This window comes from Corylus avellana, chromosome ca2, assembly GCF_901000735.1.
Source record: "Corylus avellana chromosome ca2, CavTom2PMs-1.0".
Taxonomy (NCBI): Eukaryota; Viridiplantae; Streptophyta; class Magnoliopsida; order Fagales; family Betulaceae; genus Corylus; species Corylus avellana.
This window is the reverse complement of record NC_081542.1, coordinates 8,592,204-8,606,166: the sequence shown is the minus strand read 5'-3', so window position 1 is coordinate 8,606,166 and position 13,963 is coordinate 8,592,204. Positions and strand designations below refer to the sequence as shown.

Below are 13,963 nucleotides of genomic sequence, written 5' to 3'. Positions count from 1 at the left end.
TTGAGCCATTTGGCATGGTTGCCCCCACCTTAGACTAGTAAGCAACCCCACTAGAATTAGCATTCTTTTTATTTGTTTCTTCTTGGTGGATGAGATGATGTTACTAACCAAAGGTTGTGTTTGCCTAGAAAAGCTTATCCATTCTGAAGTAGTTTCCTGTAAAACAAACACATAAAATGAATTTTTTTTTTCTAATCAAACACATAAAATGAATTAAATAGACGGTTTGTCTCTTTTGATCTTCTGCTTGTTTTGGCACAGGCTGATAAAGCATTGGCAGGCCTTTAGATTTTTCTTCTGCCTTATTTTCCTGATTTTTTTTTTTTTTTTTTTTCTGTTTTTTTTTTTTTTTTTCAATGATGGGGGTGGCACTAGCAGTTGTTTGTGCCAGCAGTTTTGGATGTTATGTCAAAGGTACCATATGAAAAGTGTTTGGGCAACAGCTACAGCATCTTCAAAATTAAACTTTGATCATGACATAAATTTAACCATGATAACTTTATAAGAAATCATTAGTTCTAGGAATTACAAGATCGACCCTTGCTTGCTGGTTGTTCAATACAGAGATAAATATAGAAGCCTAAAAGCATCCAAATGCCAAAAAAAAAAAAAAAAAAAAGGAAGAAAAGAAAAGAAACAACGAGATGACAGAAAATATTAACTATTAAATAAATACTTTTTTATTTGAAATGGAGAGGATTCTAATTCGAGTTTCACATGTAAATTCTTTATTTGGAAGCATTAGCGCCCCCAAAGCGATTTCGAAAATAGGCGACTAGTTTGTCTCTTGGAGATAGACTTTCCTTGACAGTATTGTTGCTCACGAACTGATGAGTCCAGTCAGTAAGTTTGGGAAATTTGTCTCTTGTCAACCATTCTGATCCAGAAGCTTTTTCAAAAGCTCCAAGCCAAAAGCCATTGAAGCTAGCAACAATGTCTACCATTCCAATACCCTCTCCTCCAAAAAACATCTTTTCCTTTAGCTCATCTTCTAAATACTTTAGAAGTTCATATGTAGGGGTGTAAACGAGTCGAGCTTGAACGAGCTTCCCTTGTTCAGGCTTGACTCGTTTAAATTTTACTCGAGCTCGAGCTCGAGTCGAGCTTAAGGACGAGCCAAAAAAATCGAGCTCGAGCTAATAATAAGTCGAGCTGAGCCAGCTCGCGAGCTGGCTCTTATACTTAATGTTTTTGTTTTAAAATTTTTTTTTAACTTCAAGTATTCTTAAACGGCTTAAAAAGTTAGTTTGCATATGAGTATTTGTTTAGCCTGGCTAGTTGAGTATGAAGCCTGAGTCAATACAGCAAGGCATTTTGTTTCAAAGAGAGAGGATATGCATCCTTTTATAGATAAGCAAACTTGGAAATTGATGTTTTCTTAACAATGTGGGACAAGTTAACAGGTTGCATTCAGACTACATTGGAACAACGCCCCTTACAAAAAAATATTATTTTATCGTCTCTCTCTCAATCCCCCTCACCAGTCACAACAGATCTTCCACCTGAACTTTCATTTCCCACTCTCTCACTCTCACTCACCAGACAGGTAGTGATAGTGTTTGAGTCTGTTTGATTCTTCAATAGTTTATGCCTTTCACAATCTCCCTCAATAGTTTATGGTTGATTCTTCTTCCTTTCGTTTGGGTCTGCTCTAATTGAATCGAGGTCTTTTTAATGATTGCTCTCTCTCTCTTTGATCACGAAGGGTCTAAAATTTTTCATTCTCTAACGCTTAAATATAAATGCAATTTTAAGGTTTTAATAATTATGAGATTTATAATTAATTATGTATTACTTAGTTAGTTTATATATATATATATATATATATATATATATATACACACACGAGCTTAGCCGAGTCGAGCCGAGCTTGCTTCGTTTAATATTCGAGTTAGGATTTGTGTTCATGAAGCGCTTCATTTAATATTCGAAATGAGACGAGCCGAGCCGCTACGCCGCTACCACTTAACAGCCCTATTCATATGCTTCTTCTCTAGCTTTCTCACGCTCTTTCTCACTCAGGAAGCTGAATATTGCAAACAAGCAAAAAAAAAAAAAAAAAAAAAAACTCAAATTTGGTGTGAGCTGAATTTTTCCTCCATTTCTCTTGGTGGATTGATTATATAACGTTTGTTTATACAAATGATGCAAATTTATTATCATAAACAGTCGAATAGTCGCAGACCCATGTACTAGAATTTTTACTGTGATGTACAAAGGAAATTTGGATTTATCTTTATCATATGCATGAGCAATAAGTAAAATTTACGTGGAAAAGTTTTGTGTCCTCATTTGACATTGTAAAACAATCATGAACCCAATCTATAAAATCGCCATGTAACAAGCTTGCATGTGAACCCGTGTTTATTTCATGTGCTTTTCTATTAGCACTAAAAAGGAACATAAATTTTTTACAAATCAAATTTTAAAAACTTCTCACGTGCTTTTCTAATAACTCAAAGGGTACATGTTGCTTTTAAAAGCTCGTTTGTAGGAAATTTGTATGAAATTTGTGTCCTTAATTTCTATTAAATTGCTAACTCACTCTCTTTATCCTTTTTCCTTTCTAAAAAAAAATCAAAACATTAACAAACAACTTTCAACACAAAAGACTCAAAACATCTTTCACTTTTTTTTTGGAGGAAAACTCTATATATATGATTGAAGGAAGCTAAAGAGAAAAGAAATTTACCTTGTCATCTATAAACTTGGCCCAGAAACGTGCCATGGCTCTCTCTTAGGGATCTTTGGGCAACAAGGGATAGCTGCCTTGTCATATCTCATCAATGTATTCCAGAATAACCTGGGACTCCACGAGAGGCTTTCCATTGTGTACAAGCACAGGAACCTTCTTGTGAATGGGGTTGTATTTGAGAAGCAAAGGGCTCTTGTTGGCCATATCTTCTTCCACGAATTTGTACTCCACTCCTTTCAGCTTCAGAGCCATCTCTACTCTGCGGCTAAAGGGACTTTCCCATGTACCAAACAGCAACACTTCTTCTGCCATTGCTGTTAACTTTTCAGATGCTTTGAATTGTTGGCTCTTTTGGGACTCTGAATCATGCCCTTCTGTAGACTTTATGAGAAAAAGACAGCAAGAATATGAATTTCATGCATCATTTCTTACCTCGGCAACTTCATAGGATACTCAGAAAAGATGCTGCTCGCTATAACGACAGCCTTGACTTTGATTAGTCCGATCGGAAAGTGATAAAGGGAGCGTTGATTTTGGTAGAGTTCTTGTTGATGACCATGACATATCAATTTACGAAGAAATTACTACTAAAAAAAAAAAAATTCCTTATAACATTAGCGTGTAAGACACAAATGCAGAGAGTTGAATTTTCAAATTGAAGAGAAACTTTAATTTTCATGAAATAGTACCCTCAAAGCTTTATAATGTCCTTGAACTATCACACTTATAATTAGTTATAGAAGTGGAGAACCAACACATATCAACATAATGAAATTTCTTTTGTTCTTTTCAGCCATGCATTAAAGGCTATACGCGTACAATAGTCCTTTCAAGTCGATTTTGAAGCAGAACTAGAGCCTCTTAGATCTCCCTTGCAAAGGCGTCAATGTAATACGCACTAGGTGACACCAGTAGCATCTGTTTATCTAAAAGCCATTATAAAATAAGAGAAAAGATAAATCTTTATAAAGCACATAAAATTCTTATAACTTTTCTATGTGGAACAAAGTGTAAGACACAAATTGAGAGAAAGTTTAAGTTTTCAAATTGGAAGGAAATTAATTTTCATGAAATAATTTTAACTAGATATGGGTCAAGACCACGTGGGGAATCTAAAACCTATATTTAGGCTATGTTTGCTACAAGATTAAATCCATGAAATGGAATAACTATTCCATAGTGTAGCAAGATTTTTAGTTTTGAAATAGTCATTTCTTAAATTGAGGAATAGCAATTCCTCTAATTTTTGAGAGGAATAGGCTATATCCTTTTTAGAAATAGATTATATTTAAAAAAAAAAAAAACTGAAAATTATTTCTTTTTGGAATTTGTCACCGATTGCCGAAGTTAGCAAGAATATGTTACTGATCGACAGAATCATCCAGAATCCTTTGTCGACCGCCATTGGAAAATAGTTGAAATTTGCCTTCGGCTGCTAGAGTTTGTCGGAGTCTACTGTGGGCCGCCAGAGTTCCACCTTCTTAAGCAAACATAGCCGATTTTTTTTTTTAATATATATATATTTTTTAATATTGATATTTTAGTAATTTTAGTTTAATTCAATAATAGCATATGTATTGGACCAAGTAAAAAAGGACTAAAATAAGTGTTTATTAAAATTCTTACTAAAAAAGTAAAAACCCTCTAGAGAGAGTGACCAACGATTGCCCAAAGGTATCATCCGCATTCCGCAACATCCTTAGCAACCCAGTGTACTTGAAAAACCTAATCCAAGCTCTGGTAACGCTAGCGGCCGGAGATAGCTAGAAGATGAATGTGGTGGCGCTGGTAAGCGGCGGCAAGGACAGCTGTTACGCCATGATGAAGTGCATGGAATACGGCCACCAGGTTTATTCTCTTTCTTTCCTTTCTCCTCTGTTTGGTTCACGAGAAAACCCTGGAAAGAAAAGAAAATAAACTGAATATTTGGGTCGTATGTATGTAGCCCGTCTTTCTTGTTTGGGTTGTTTGTTCATAAATTGATGCGTAAGATATGCCCATGTGGGTTGTTCATAGAATGAAGTGCTCTTTTTGGTTGATGACAAGAGAAGTTCGGAAGTCAGAATCTTGAACTTTATGCTATTCTATTTTGAACCCAAGATGACTTTTTGTCAAACTTAGGCCCCGTTTGTTTCGGGGTAAAATATTTTCTGCGAGAAAATGAAAACATTTTCTGGAAAAAATGGATACTTTCTGCTGTTTGTTTGCCTCGCACGGAAAATTACCAAATATTTCTTATATTTTTGTACTTTCAAGTTGTGGGAGCCATAAATAATATCCCATAACTCATTCAAAGTACCATAAAAATTTCAACCACAAATATTGCCATTCAAGTTCAACCATAAGTATTACAATCAAGTTTTGTTAAAATAGCCATTTGGTCTACCATATAGATTACAATCCAAGTTCCACAAAAATACTACCATCCTACAGACTAATCAAAAAGAAAATGACTGAATAAAAAAATTGACTATTCAAAAAAACAAAATGTTGCCCACAACGTACTAATTCTCATAGAGGATGGATGGGACACCAGTATACTCTTTCCAAACTCAACCTTGCCATTAAAGTCACTTCTTAACATAGTTGTGTCTGAATGAATAACAGAACAAGGAATAATGGAGAAAAACTCTTCAAGCGTTACATAGGTTGAATTCCTTCTGTCAGATAGAGAGTGAGACCACATCCACAGGGTAAACTCTGCAGCTGTCCCTAACAGCCTTGTAAACAGGCTGCGCAACTGGACCAGTCTTCTGGATGAAGTGACATGATTTTGACAACCTGTCAGGATGCATAATGCATTACAAAGGCATACATAACCTTAAACGAGTTTATCAATCAATAAGATATGAGGAAGATATAAAAATAACTTATTAATAGATATTTTGATAGAACACTGGTAAGCATAGAGTTGAGAAATTCCAATCAAATTCTGATCAGGTGTTAACATGTTAGAAGGACCACAATTTCAATATGTTTACTTAGGTAAATGAGTCAATGATAGTGCAGTGCAAATATTAAGGTGCATCAACTTAAAAACAAGTAAATATTACAAAACAAGCCAATTCAATGAGCCGCAACTCAAAGAGGGCACCTTCTCTTCCACAAATAGAGTGGAGGATGATGTAATGGGTTCAAAACCCACTAGGTGTGTGTAGCTACCTTATCAATCACGAAGGTATTTACTGGTTTGCATCACAAATAGGGGAAGAGACATTTATTTTACCTCACATATTCTATACCGAGCAAAACAACATTCAAGGAATCACATACCTTATATTTTAGTATTATCCAAGGAACACGCGTGCATACATAGCGAGAGCAAAACGAAAATAAAAAGGTGGTATTGCTACTTTATCTTCTTTTGCATGTCATAGTAACAATGATTATCAAATACATGATTAGCTGATTCCATTTTCACCAAACTCCCAATGTTTTAGCTCCTGAGTATTATGATACATGAAGCTTTGGTACTTAGACACCACAGTGCCTTTGTAGTGGCTACATAACAAAAGGACACATTATGCATACTAGACCAAATTATGGCACAAGTGTAGACGAGCACAAAAGGAGGAGAAGGAGAGATATGATATTGAGAGAAAAAGACGAAAAGAGTTAGAGAGCACAGACATGGAAGCCAGAGGATAGTAGTCTCTGATAGCCATCTCTGAAGACAGTGATCTGCTGGCCAGACTTGAGAGCGAGAGGGAGTGTGAGAGTGAGAAAGTGTGGGGCGAGGGAGTGGGTGGAAAATACGTTAAGAAAATAATAAGTGTAAACTGTTTTATGCCCAGTTAGCCTTATTTTCCTTGATCAACCGAAAATGTTTTTGAGTTTGACCAAAATTTCTAGTCGTCCCAAACACTCCCAAGTAGGGAAAATTTTTTTTGGAAAATATTTTACGCTGAAACAAATGAGGCCTTAAGTGTTGTGATAAATTAACATGTTTTGGTTGGATGCTGAGAGTATAGGACAATAGAAGAAATGAGAACTATGAGAAGTCTAAAGAAGTCAACAATTTTCTGTGCAACCAGACTACATTGTTTACTATGAAATCATGGAATGAAGAAAAAGAATTGAACATTAGGGTTTGGAGCTAAGAGAAGCAGAAGCCTGATGAGCTGGACATGACTTTATGCTCCAAATTACATTTGAATGTCCCAAATTTAGAAATTAAACAGTAAGAGTAAGTATGATACCGCTGTTTTTTTCTCTCTCCATGTATGTCCATTTTCGTTTTTGGTTTCTTTTTTATAAACCCTTTGTATTGTCTTTATCTTTTTTATTGGTTCAGTTTGAAGATTGATCTTGGTTTAGTATTAGTAGATTGTTACTTATCCAAAAATGAAAAAAATAAAAATAAAAACAATGATTGATGTTTGATTGGTTTTTGTAGGTTGTTGCATTGGCAAATTTGATGCCGGCTGATGATTCAGTGGATGAGCTTGATAGCTACATGTACCAAACTGTTAGTCTCTCTCAGTCTCTAGTTTAAGATTTTTTTGACTCATTGAAAAAGAATAAGAAGGAAGTCAGTATAATTTTATGATTGCATTAACCAATGGGAAGTATTATTGATTCACTTTATGCTGTGCTGAAGCTTGATGTTTTGTTTTATTCAGTTTCTCATGAATAGTTAAAAGATGTATTAATTTATGCTGTTCTGATGATGGGCCTCTTTCCCTAATTGCATTGGGCTCCTTGAACAAAATAGGTTGACGCTCTAATTTTCTTGAATCTTTTATGATCCTCATCAATTTTTTTTTGTTTATACTATGTCTAAGTAATCGAAATATCATTTAAAAGCGAAGGCGCAATCCAGGTACACAGGAAGTATACAAGAGAAACCTAACTTGAAGGAGAAAAAAGAACAAAAAAATCATAAAAATTAAGCACGTTAGGAAAGCCAAAAGCAGTTGTCTAAAGGTAAAGAGTACTAAAGAACAAAGACTTAAGCTCCACCACCGTCTTTTTTTTATCCTCAATGTTTTTATCATTTCTTTCCCTCCAAAGGCACAACAAAGAAAAGGAGGCAAAAAAAGAGAAGGTTAATACTTCATGCACATTAAAATAGAATGACTAAGTTAGTTGGTTAAAAGACTCAAAAATATAGTCTAGAGGAGTTGAAGGGTGTGAATAACCAAGATTAATCTCAAATACTGTACATATAGAATCTGATCCCCCTTTTCATTTCTTTGTCTTTTAAGTTTGAAAATATGTGGTTGCAATCAAAGGGTTTTGTAGAGCGGATCAAAACGTGGTGGGGGTGCTATATTTATCAAGGTGTTCCTAGTTATGTGTTGGCACCAAAATTGAAAGCATTGAAATCTGATTTGAAGAAATGGAATGAAGAGGTTTTTGTTATAGTAGGGAAGTAGAAGAAGGAGATGGCGGAGAGCTGGATTTGATTGCAGAGGAAAGATCATTAATTGAAGATGAAAACTTAAGAAAGAAGTATATTTTAGAGAGTTGGAGAGGAGTATATTTCTTGAAGAAGTGAGTTGGAGGCAGAAGTTAAGGGCCATTTGGTTGAGAGATGACAATAATACTAAAATTTACAATTGTTTGGTAAATTCTCATTGAAAAAATAATTCGGTGGAGTCTCTAGTGGTTAATATATGAGGTCTGATTCAGTAGTAATAAAGGAACATATTGTGAACTTTTATAAACAATCGTATTTTGAACACTATATATGGCGACCAAAGGTTGATGGCCTCTCATTTTTTTCCGTTGATGAGGAGGAGAGAATTTGTGGAGAGTGAAGTGTTGGAGGTGGTGAGAAATTTCAACGAAGATAAGGCACCAAGACCTAATGAATTTTCTATGGTTTTTTTTTTGGGAGGTATTAAAAGAGGACATTATGGCGGTGTTCAAGGAGTTCTATAGTCGGGGGGAAGTTTGGGAAGAGTTTCAATGCTACTTTTGTATCTCTTATTTTGAAAAAAGCTGGGGTGGTGAAAATTAACGAGTTTCATCCTATCAGCTTAGTGGGTAGGGTCTACAAAATTATTTCAAAAGTATTAGCAAATAGGTTGAAGTGGGAATTTGGGGAAGATTCTCTCAAGTTCTCAGAATGCGTTTATCAGGGGTAGACAAATTTTGGATTTTTTCTTGTTGGCGAATGAATGTTTGTATAGTCGGATTCGCTAAGGGGAGCCATGTATATAATTCAAATTGGATTAGGAGAAGACCAATGAACACGTCTGCTAGGAGTTTCTATTATATATGTTGAAGAAATGTGACTTTGGGGAGAGATGGCGAGGTTTGATAGATCACCGGATATCTACGGTGCGGTTTTCAATTCTTATTATAGTTTGCCTTCGGGCTTTTTTAGTAGTTCACATGGATTAGAGAAGGGGATCCACTATCTCCATTATTGTTTGTGGTTATTATGGAGAGCATTAAGCGGGATGATGTCTGCTACGGTGGATAGTGGGCTTTTATCTTGATTTTCAGTGGGGTCAAGAAATCCCGAGGAGATGGTAGTGTTGCTTTTTATAAAATTTCTCTGACTACCTATCAAAAAAGGTTGTGTCACATTTGTTGTTTGCAAATGATACATTAATGTTTTGTGAGCCAAGTGGTGAACAACTTTGTAATTTGGGATGCCTTTTCTTACATTTTGAAGCGGTGTCGGGGTTGAAGATAAACTTGTCTAAGTTAGAGATTGTTCCCATAGCATTCTTGGGTGTAGAGTGGCTTCGTTGCTGATGAAGTATTTGGGTCTACCTTTGGGTGCTCATTACAATGTTTCTACCATTTAGAGTGGCAGTTTTAAGTTGGAATATAGGTTGGCAGGTTGGAAGAATCTTTATTTATCAAAGGGAGATAAGTTAACTTTGATAAAAACGTACTTTTTCTAATTTACCAACATATTATTTGTCCCTTTTTCCCTATTCCGATAAAAGTGGACTAATCAACTGGAAAGACTTAAAATGGACTTTTTTTTTTTGGGGGTGGGGTTAATTGGTGAAGAATTTAACTTTCATTTAGTGAAGTGGTAAAAAATATGTGCTCCGATAATTTCTAGGGGTTTAGGGGTGAAAAATCTGAATTGAGCCTTTTGGGTAAGTGGTTGTGGAGGTATGCTATGGAGAGGGAGGCTCTATGGAGAACGATGGTGAACATTAAATATGATAGCATGAGGGAAGGTTGGTGCTCTAAGGTGGTTGGGGGGCCCTATGGTGTGGGAGAGTGAAAATGTATAAGGAGGGAGTGTGAAGGTTTATCTAAACATGTGTGGTATGAGGTAGGAGATTGATCTAAAGTGCGGTTTTGGCATTATGCTTGGTGTGGGGAGTAGCCTTTGAAGTTTTCATTTCGGGAATTGTTCTCGATTGCTTGTGGTAAGGATGCGTGGGTAGCGGATCATATGCAGTTCCGGAATAGAAACATTCATTGGAATATTACTTTGAATGAATTTACATTACTTATCAAAAACAAATATTCTATTTCTTCATTTCCTCTTGAATGACTTTATAGAACCCATTTAAATGACGTGCATGTTACATAGTTCATGGTGCAGTTCATGATGCAGAACTCTTTAGAGTGCTCCATAAATTATGATACTTCAGGCGCGTCCTCTAGGCGCAGGAAATGCAAGGCTCGTTTATTTTAGCGGTGAGCGTTTTATGGGTTTTAGGGCTGCCTGTGTTGGTTTGTTTTGGTTGGGTTTTGTTTGGTGTTGGGTTGTTTGTGTCTTTCTTTTGCTCGTTCTAGTTAGATGTTTCTGTTGTATATTACTTGTGTACGTAGGGGCGCTTTTTTTTTTTTTTCTTTTTTTTTTTGGGTTTTAGGGCTGCCTGTGTTGGGTTGTTTTGGTTGGGTTCTATCTGGTGTTGGGTTGTTTGGGTCTTTCTTTTGCTCATTCTAGTTAGATGTTCGTGTTGTATACTACCTGTGTACGTAGGGGCGCTCTTTTTTTTTTTTTTAGATTGGGTTTTGTCCGGGGTAGATTGTCCGGGGTAGATGCTCTTAGCATTTCTCTAATATAAATTAGTAATCATATTTTTACTCTATTTATTTTGTTTTCCATTTATATTTAATTTTTATCTTATTTAAATATAATTTAAATTTACTTATAATATAATACAAGTGAGACTTCCATTAACCTCTTTGATTTATAAGAGAACGTAAAAATATTTAGTTTCATATTATATAATGAGCATCATGTATTTCATAGAAGTTACTTATCAAAAAATGTATTTCATAAAAGTTTGGGGCAATATAATATAGCCAAAGAATAATGCTCTCTTCTCTCTCTTCTCTCTCTTCCAACCTCGCCTGAGATTAGGCGCGTAGGTGGCGCGTGGTTACTGGTTGGGGGTCTAGTTTTTTTGCTGGTGATCTAGGGAGCGGTATGGCTATGTCGAGAAAGTGGAATGTGGAGTCCAAATCTTTCGAATTTCTGATTAAGAGTGGGGTTTCAGGGGGGAGAATATTCGAAAGAGGCAATAGGAAACAAAAAACCATCTTCTTGCACAAGGATGAGGTGGTGTGGTTGGCACGAATTGTTGAGGACCTGGTGGCAGTGGATTCTTCAGAGGTTTTTTGGGACCAATCCAGAGCAAGGTATCCACGGATAATTGCACAGAAATGTGCTAACAGACATGGGAGGTTCCTGACTATTGAAGAATTTGATGGGAGGCATAGGAGTGGCTCGGTCTTTATACCAGAAGGACGTCATGGTCAAGGATGGAAACGTCTCATTACGGAGGTGCACTTCGCCAAGCTTTCCTTGTGTGAGCCTAGGGAGGTTAGGGATGTTAGTAAGAAAAACGATGTAGGGGGGAGAAGGAGGAGCTACGCGGAAGTTATGGGGTCATCGCTGCAGAGGACAGAGGACTGCTTCGATACCTTCACTGAGCCAATCGCCAGGGTCCCAAGGTGGTTGAAGGAGGTTTCTATAGGGAAGAATAAGCAAGACCAGCTTTCGGATACTCAGGGGGAGGGTCTGCATGTGTCCCTAGCCGCAGGGAGGTCGGACAGGGGCGGCATGGAGGGTCCGAAGATGAATCAGAGTTTGTATGGGGAGGGAACGAGCAATCCAAAGGCAGGGGAGACACTGGGTCTTCTCGGCGGAGCTCCGGGGAGCAGGTTTCCGGTTCAGGCGAGCAGGTTGATCACCACGACGAGCCTGCCAGTCTCGGTTTGCGGTGCTGATCAGGCGAAGGGACGGGAGGGGGCAGGTAGCCCTGTCGTGCAAGCCTGGTTTCGTGTTAAAGAAGACTTAATTAATGCAAAGGAGACGTTGGTAAGACTGAGAGGCGAGGTCGACGTGGGGCTCGACAGATTGGAGAGGACTATCAGTTTTGTGGAAGGCCTGAGTGCTCTACCTAGGCCTGGGGGTTCGGGAGCTTATGGGCTAGCAGGAGGGGAAATAGCCCAGCCCAGGAAGGTCTTCTGGGGTAGGCCCAAGCATGGTAAGAGATACCATCCGGTTAAGACCTATTTCAGGAGAAAAGCTGTCCGGCCCGTGGAGCAAGGGGAGACATCGAATGGTGGTGCGAAGCTGGTGGACATGCCGGAGTGTTCGTCGGGTGGACTTCTAGCTCCGGTGGACCTCGCCGGTAGTCCCGAGATTAGGCCGATGCCTCGCGACAGGGTGCTCCATGCCGGGTCTATCGCGCAAACTGGCGCTTCGTCTCCGGCAGAGGCGCCGACACCCAGTGATCAAGTTTCGGCGCCTCCGGCCGGTGAGCTGGACTGTTTGAAGGGAGACCCAAAGTCTTTGGTGGGTGTCGCCGGTATCTATGCCCATTCTGTGGAGAGGTTGTTGTCCTGCGACAGGGAGGTTGCTCCGGCCCGGGAGTTAGCAACCACTTCTCCGGCAGAGGTGCCGACTAAGGTAGATGTGTCCAGTGAGGGGGCGGCGAGTCCGATAAGGGTCGACACATTGGGTGATACAGCTTCGGCGGACTCCTTGGCTGAGTTTACAGTGTCGATGGCTTCACCGATGAAGTGGCAGGGGCCTCTATCCACTCTGGAGAAGGGGCTGGTCGACCAAGGTGATCGTAAGGGGGTCTTGGGGGTCGCTGTTTCTGGGATTCTGGGTAAGCACCCCAGCAGTGGGGTGTCTCCGGAACTTTCTGGGCCTGCTACCAGTGTCGGCGAGAAGGTTGGTTTGGGAGGGTGTCAGGGTGATTCTGGGAAGGGTCTTCTGGGTAAGGAGATGGGGTGTGGCATATCACAGGCGGATAATATGGTTGGAGATTCTACAGAAGAGGTGAGTTCTAGCATTCAGGAGTCTTTTGTCCCAGATTCTATTCAGGAGACACAATTGGAGGTGCAGGAGAAAATTTTTATCATTCAGGCTTGTAAGGAAGTTGGCCTAACTTGTGATGGTGAGGAAGGTAAGCTTGAGGAGACCATTGGGGGGCTTATGGCTGACAACAGAGGCAAAGAAGTGGAGAGGGCAGTGTGCACTCCTATTGTCAAAAAAGGCAAGAGGGAGCTTATTAATTTGCAGTCCTCTGTAAATTTTCTGGAGCATTCATCAAGGGAAAGAAATAAGGGGAGGGCCAGTCGAGTTAAATCATGAAGCTGAAAATTCTTTCATGGAATGTGAGAGGTTTGAATGAGAGGGATAAAAGGTTGAGGGTTAGAAATTTGCTTAGAAGTTGGAAGGCTGATGTTGTTTGTTTCCAAGAGACTAAGATGGAGTTCTTTTCGTATAATTTAGTGAGGAGCGTATGGGGTTGCCCGTATGTGGAGTGGTGTTGTGTTCCTTCCATTGGGGCTTCGGGGGGTATATTGCTCATGTGGGACAAGAGAGCTGTGGAGAAGGTAGATATAGCGTTGGGAAGGCATGTGGCGGCTTGTTCTTTCAAGAATATTGAGGATGGTTTCGAGTGGGCGTTTGCGGGGGTTTATGGACCTAACAGAGCTATTGCTAGGCGTTTACTTTGGGAGGAATTGGCAGGGATTATGAGTTGCTGGGACGTCCCGTGGTGTATTGGTGGGGACTTCAATGTCACTCTTTATTCTAGTGAAAGGTCTAGGGGAGCTCATTCTCGGTCGGCTATGAGGAATTTTGGCGAGTTCATCTCGGATCAGGGTCTCATGGACCTTCCCTTAGTGGGGGGTATTTCTACTTGGTCAAACAATAATTCTTGGTCTAGGCTTGATCGCTTTCTTGTGACCCCGGATTGGGAAGTCCGCCATCCGGACTTGCGCCAAAAGAGGTTGCTTCGGGTTTGTTCCGATCATGCTCCTATTATTTTGGATTGTAGCTCTCATGAGGGTGGTAAAAGGCCTTTCAAGTTTGAG

General features: G+C 39.0%; 1 protein-coding gene and 1 pseudogene across 4 annotated transcripts in view; one reads left to right on the top strand and one right to left on the bottom strand.

The window, feature by feature from the left end:
* Nucleotides 1–728: 728 nt before the first annotated feature.
* LOC132172863 (glutathione S-transferase U8-like) lies at nt 729–3,007 on the bottom strand (annotated as a pseudogene).
* Nucleotides 3,008–4,341: 1,334 nt separating this feature from the next.
* The window catches only part of LOC132170686 (diphthine--ammonia ligase), a 29,501-nt gene continuing 19,879 nt past the window's right edge, over nt 4,342–13,963 (top strand). For 2 of the 4 annotated variants that reach the window (XM_059581761.1, XM_059581762.1), the window contains exon 1: nt 10,157–10,315. In XM_059581761.1, coding sequence (XP_059437744.1) covers nt 10,292–10,315 — 24 coding nt within the window. In that variant the 5' untranslated portion in view covers nt 10,157–10,291. Of the gene's footprint in view, nt 4,544–7,091; nt 7,164–10,156; nt 10,316–13,963 lie in introns of those variants that run through there. The other 2 variants (XM_059581759.1, XM_059581760.1) reach the window with 2 other exon arrangements.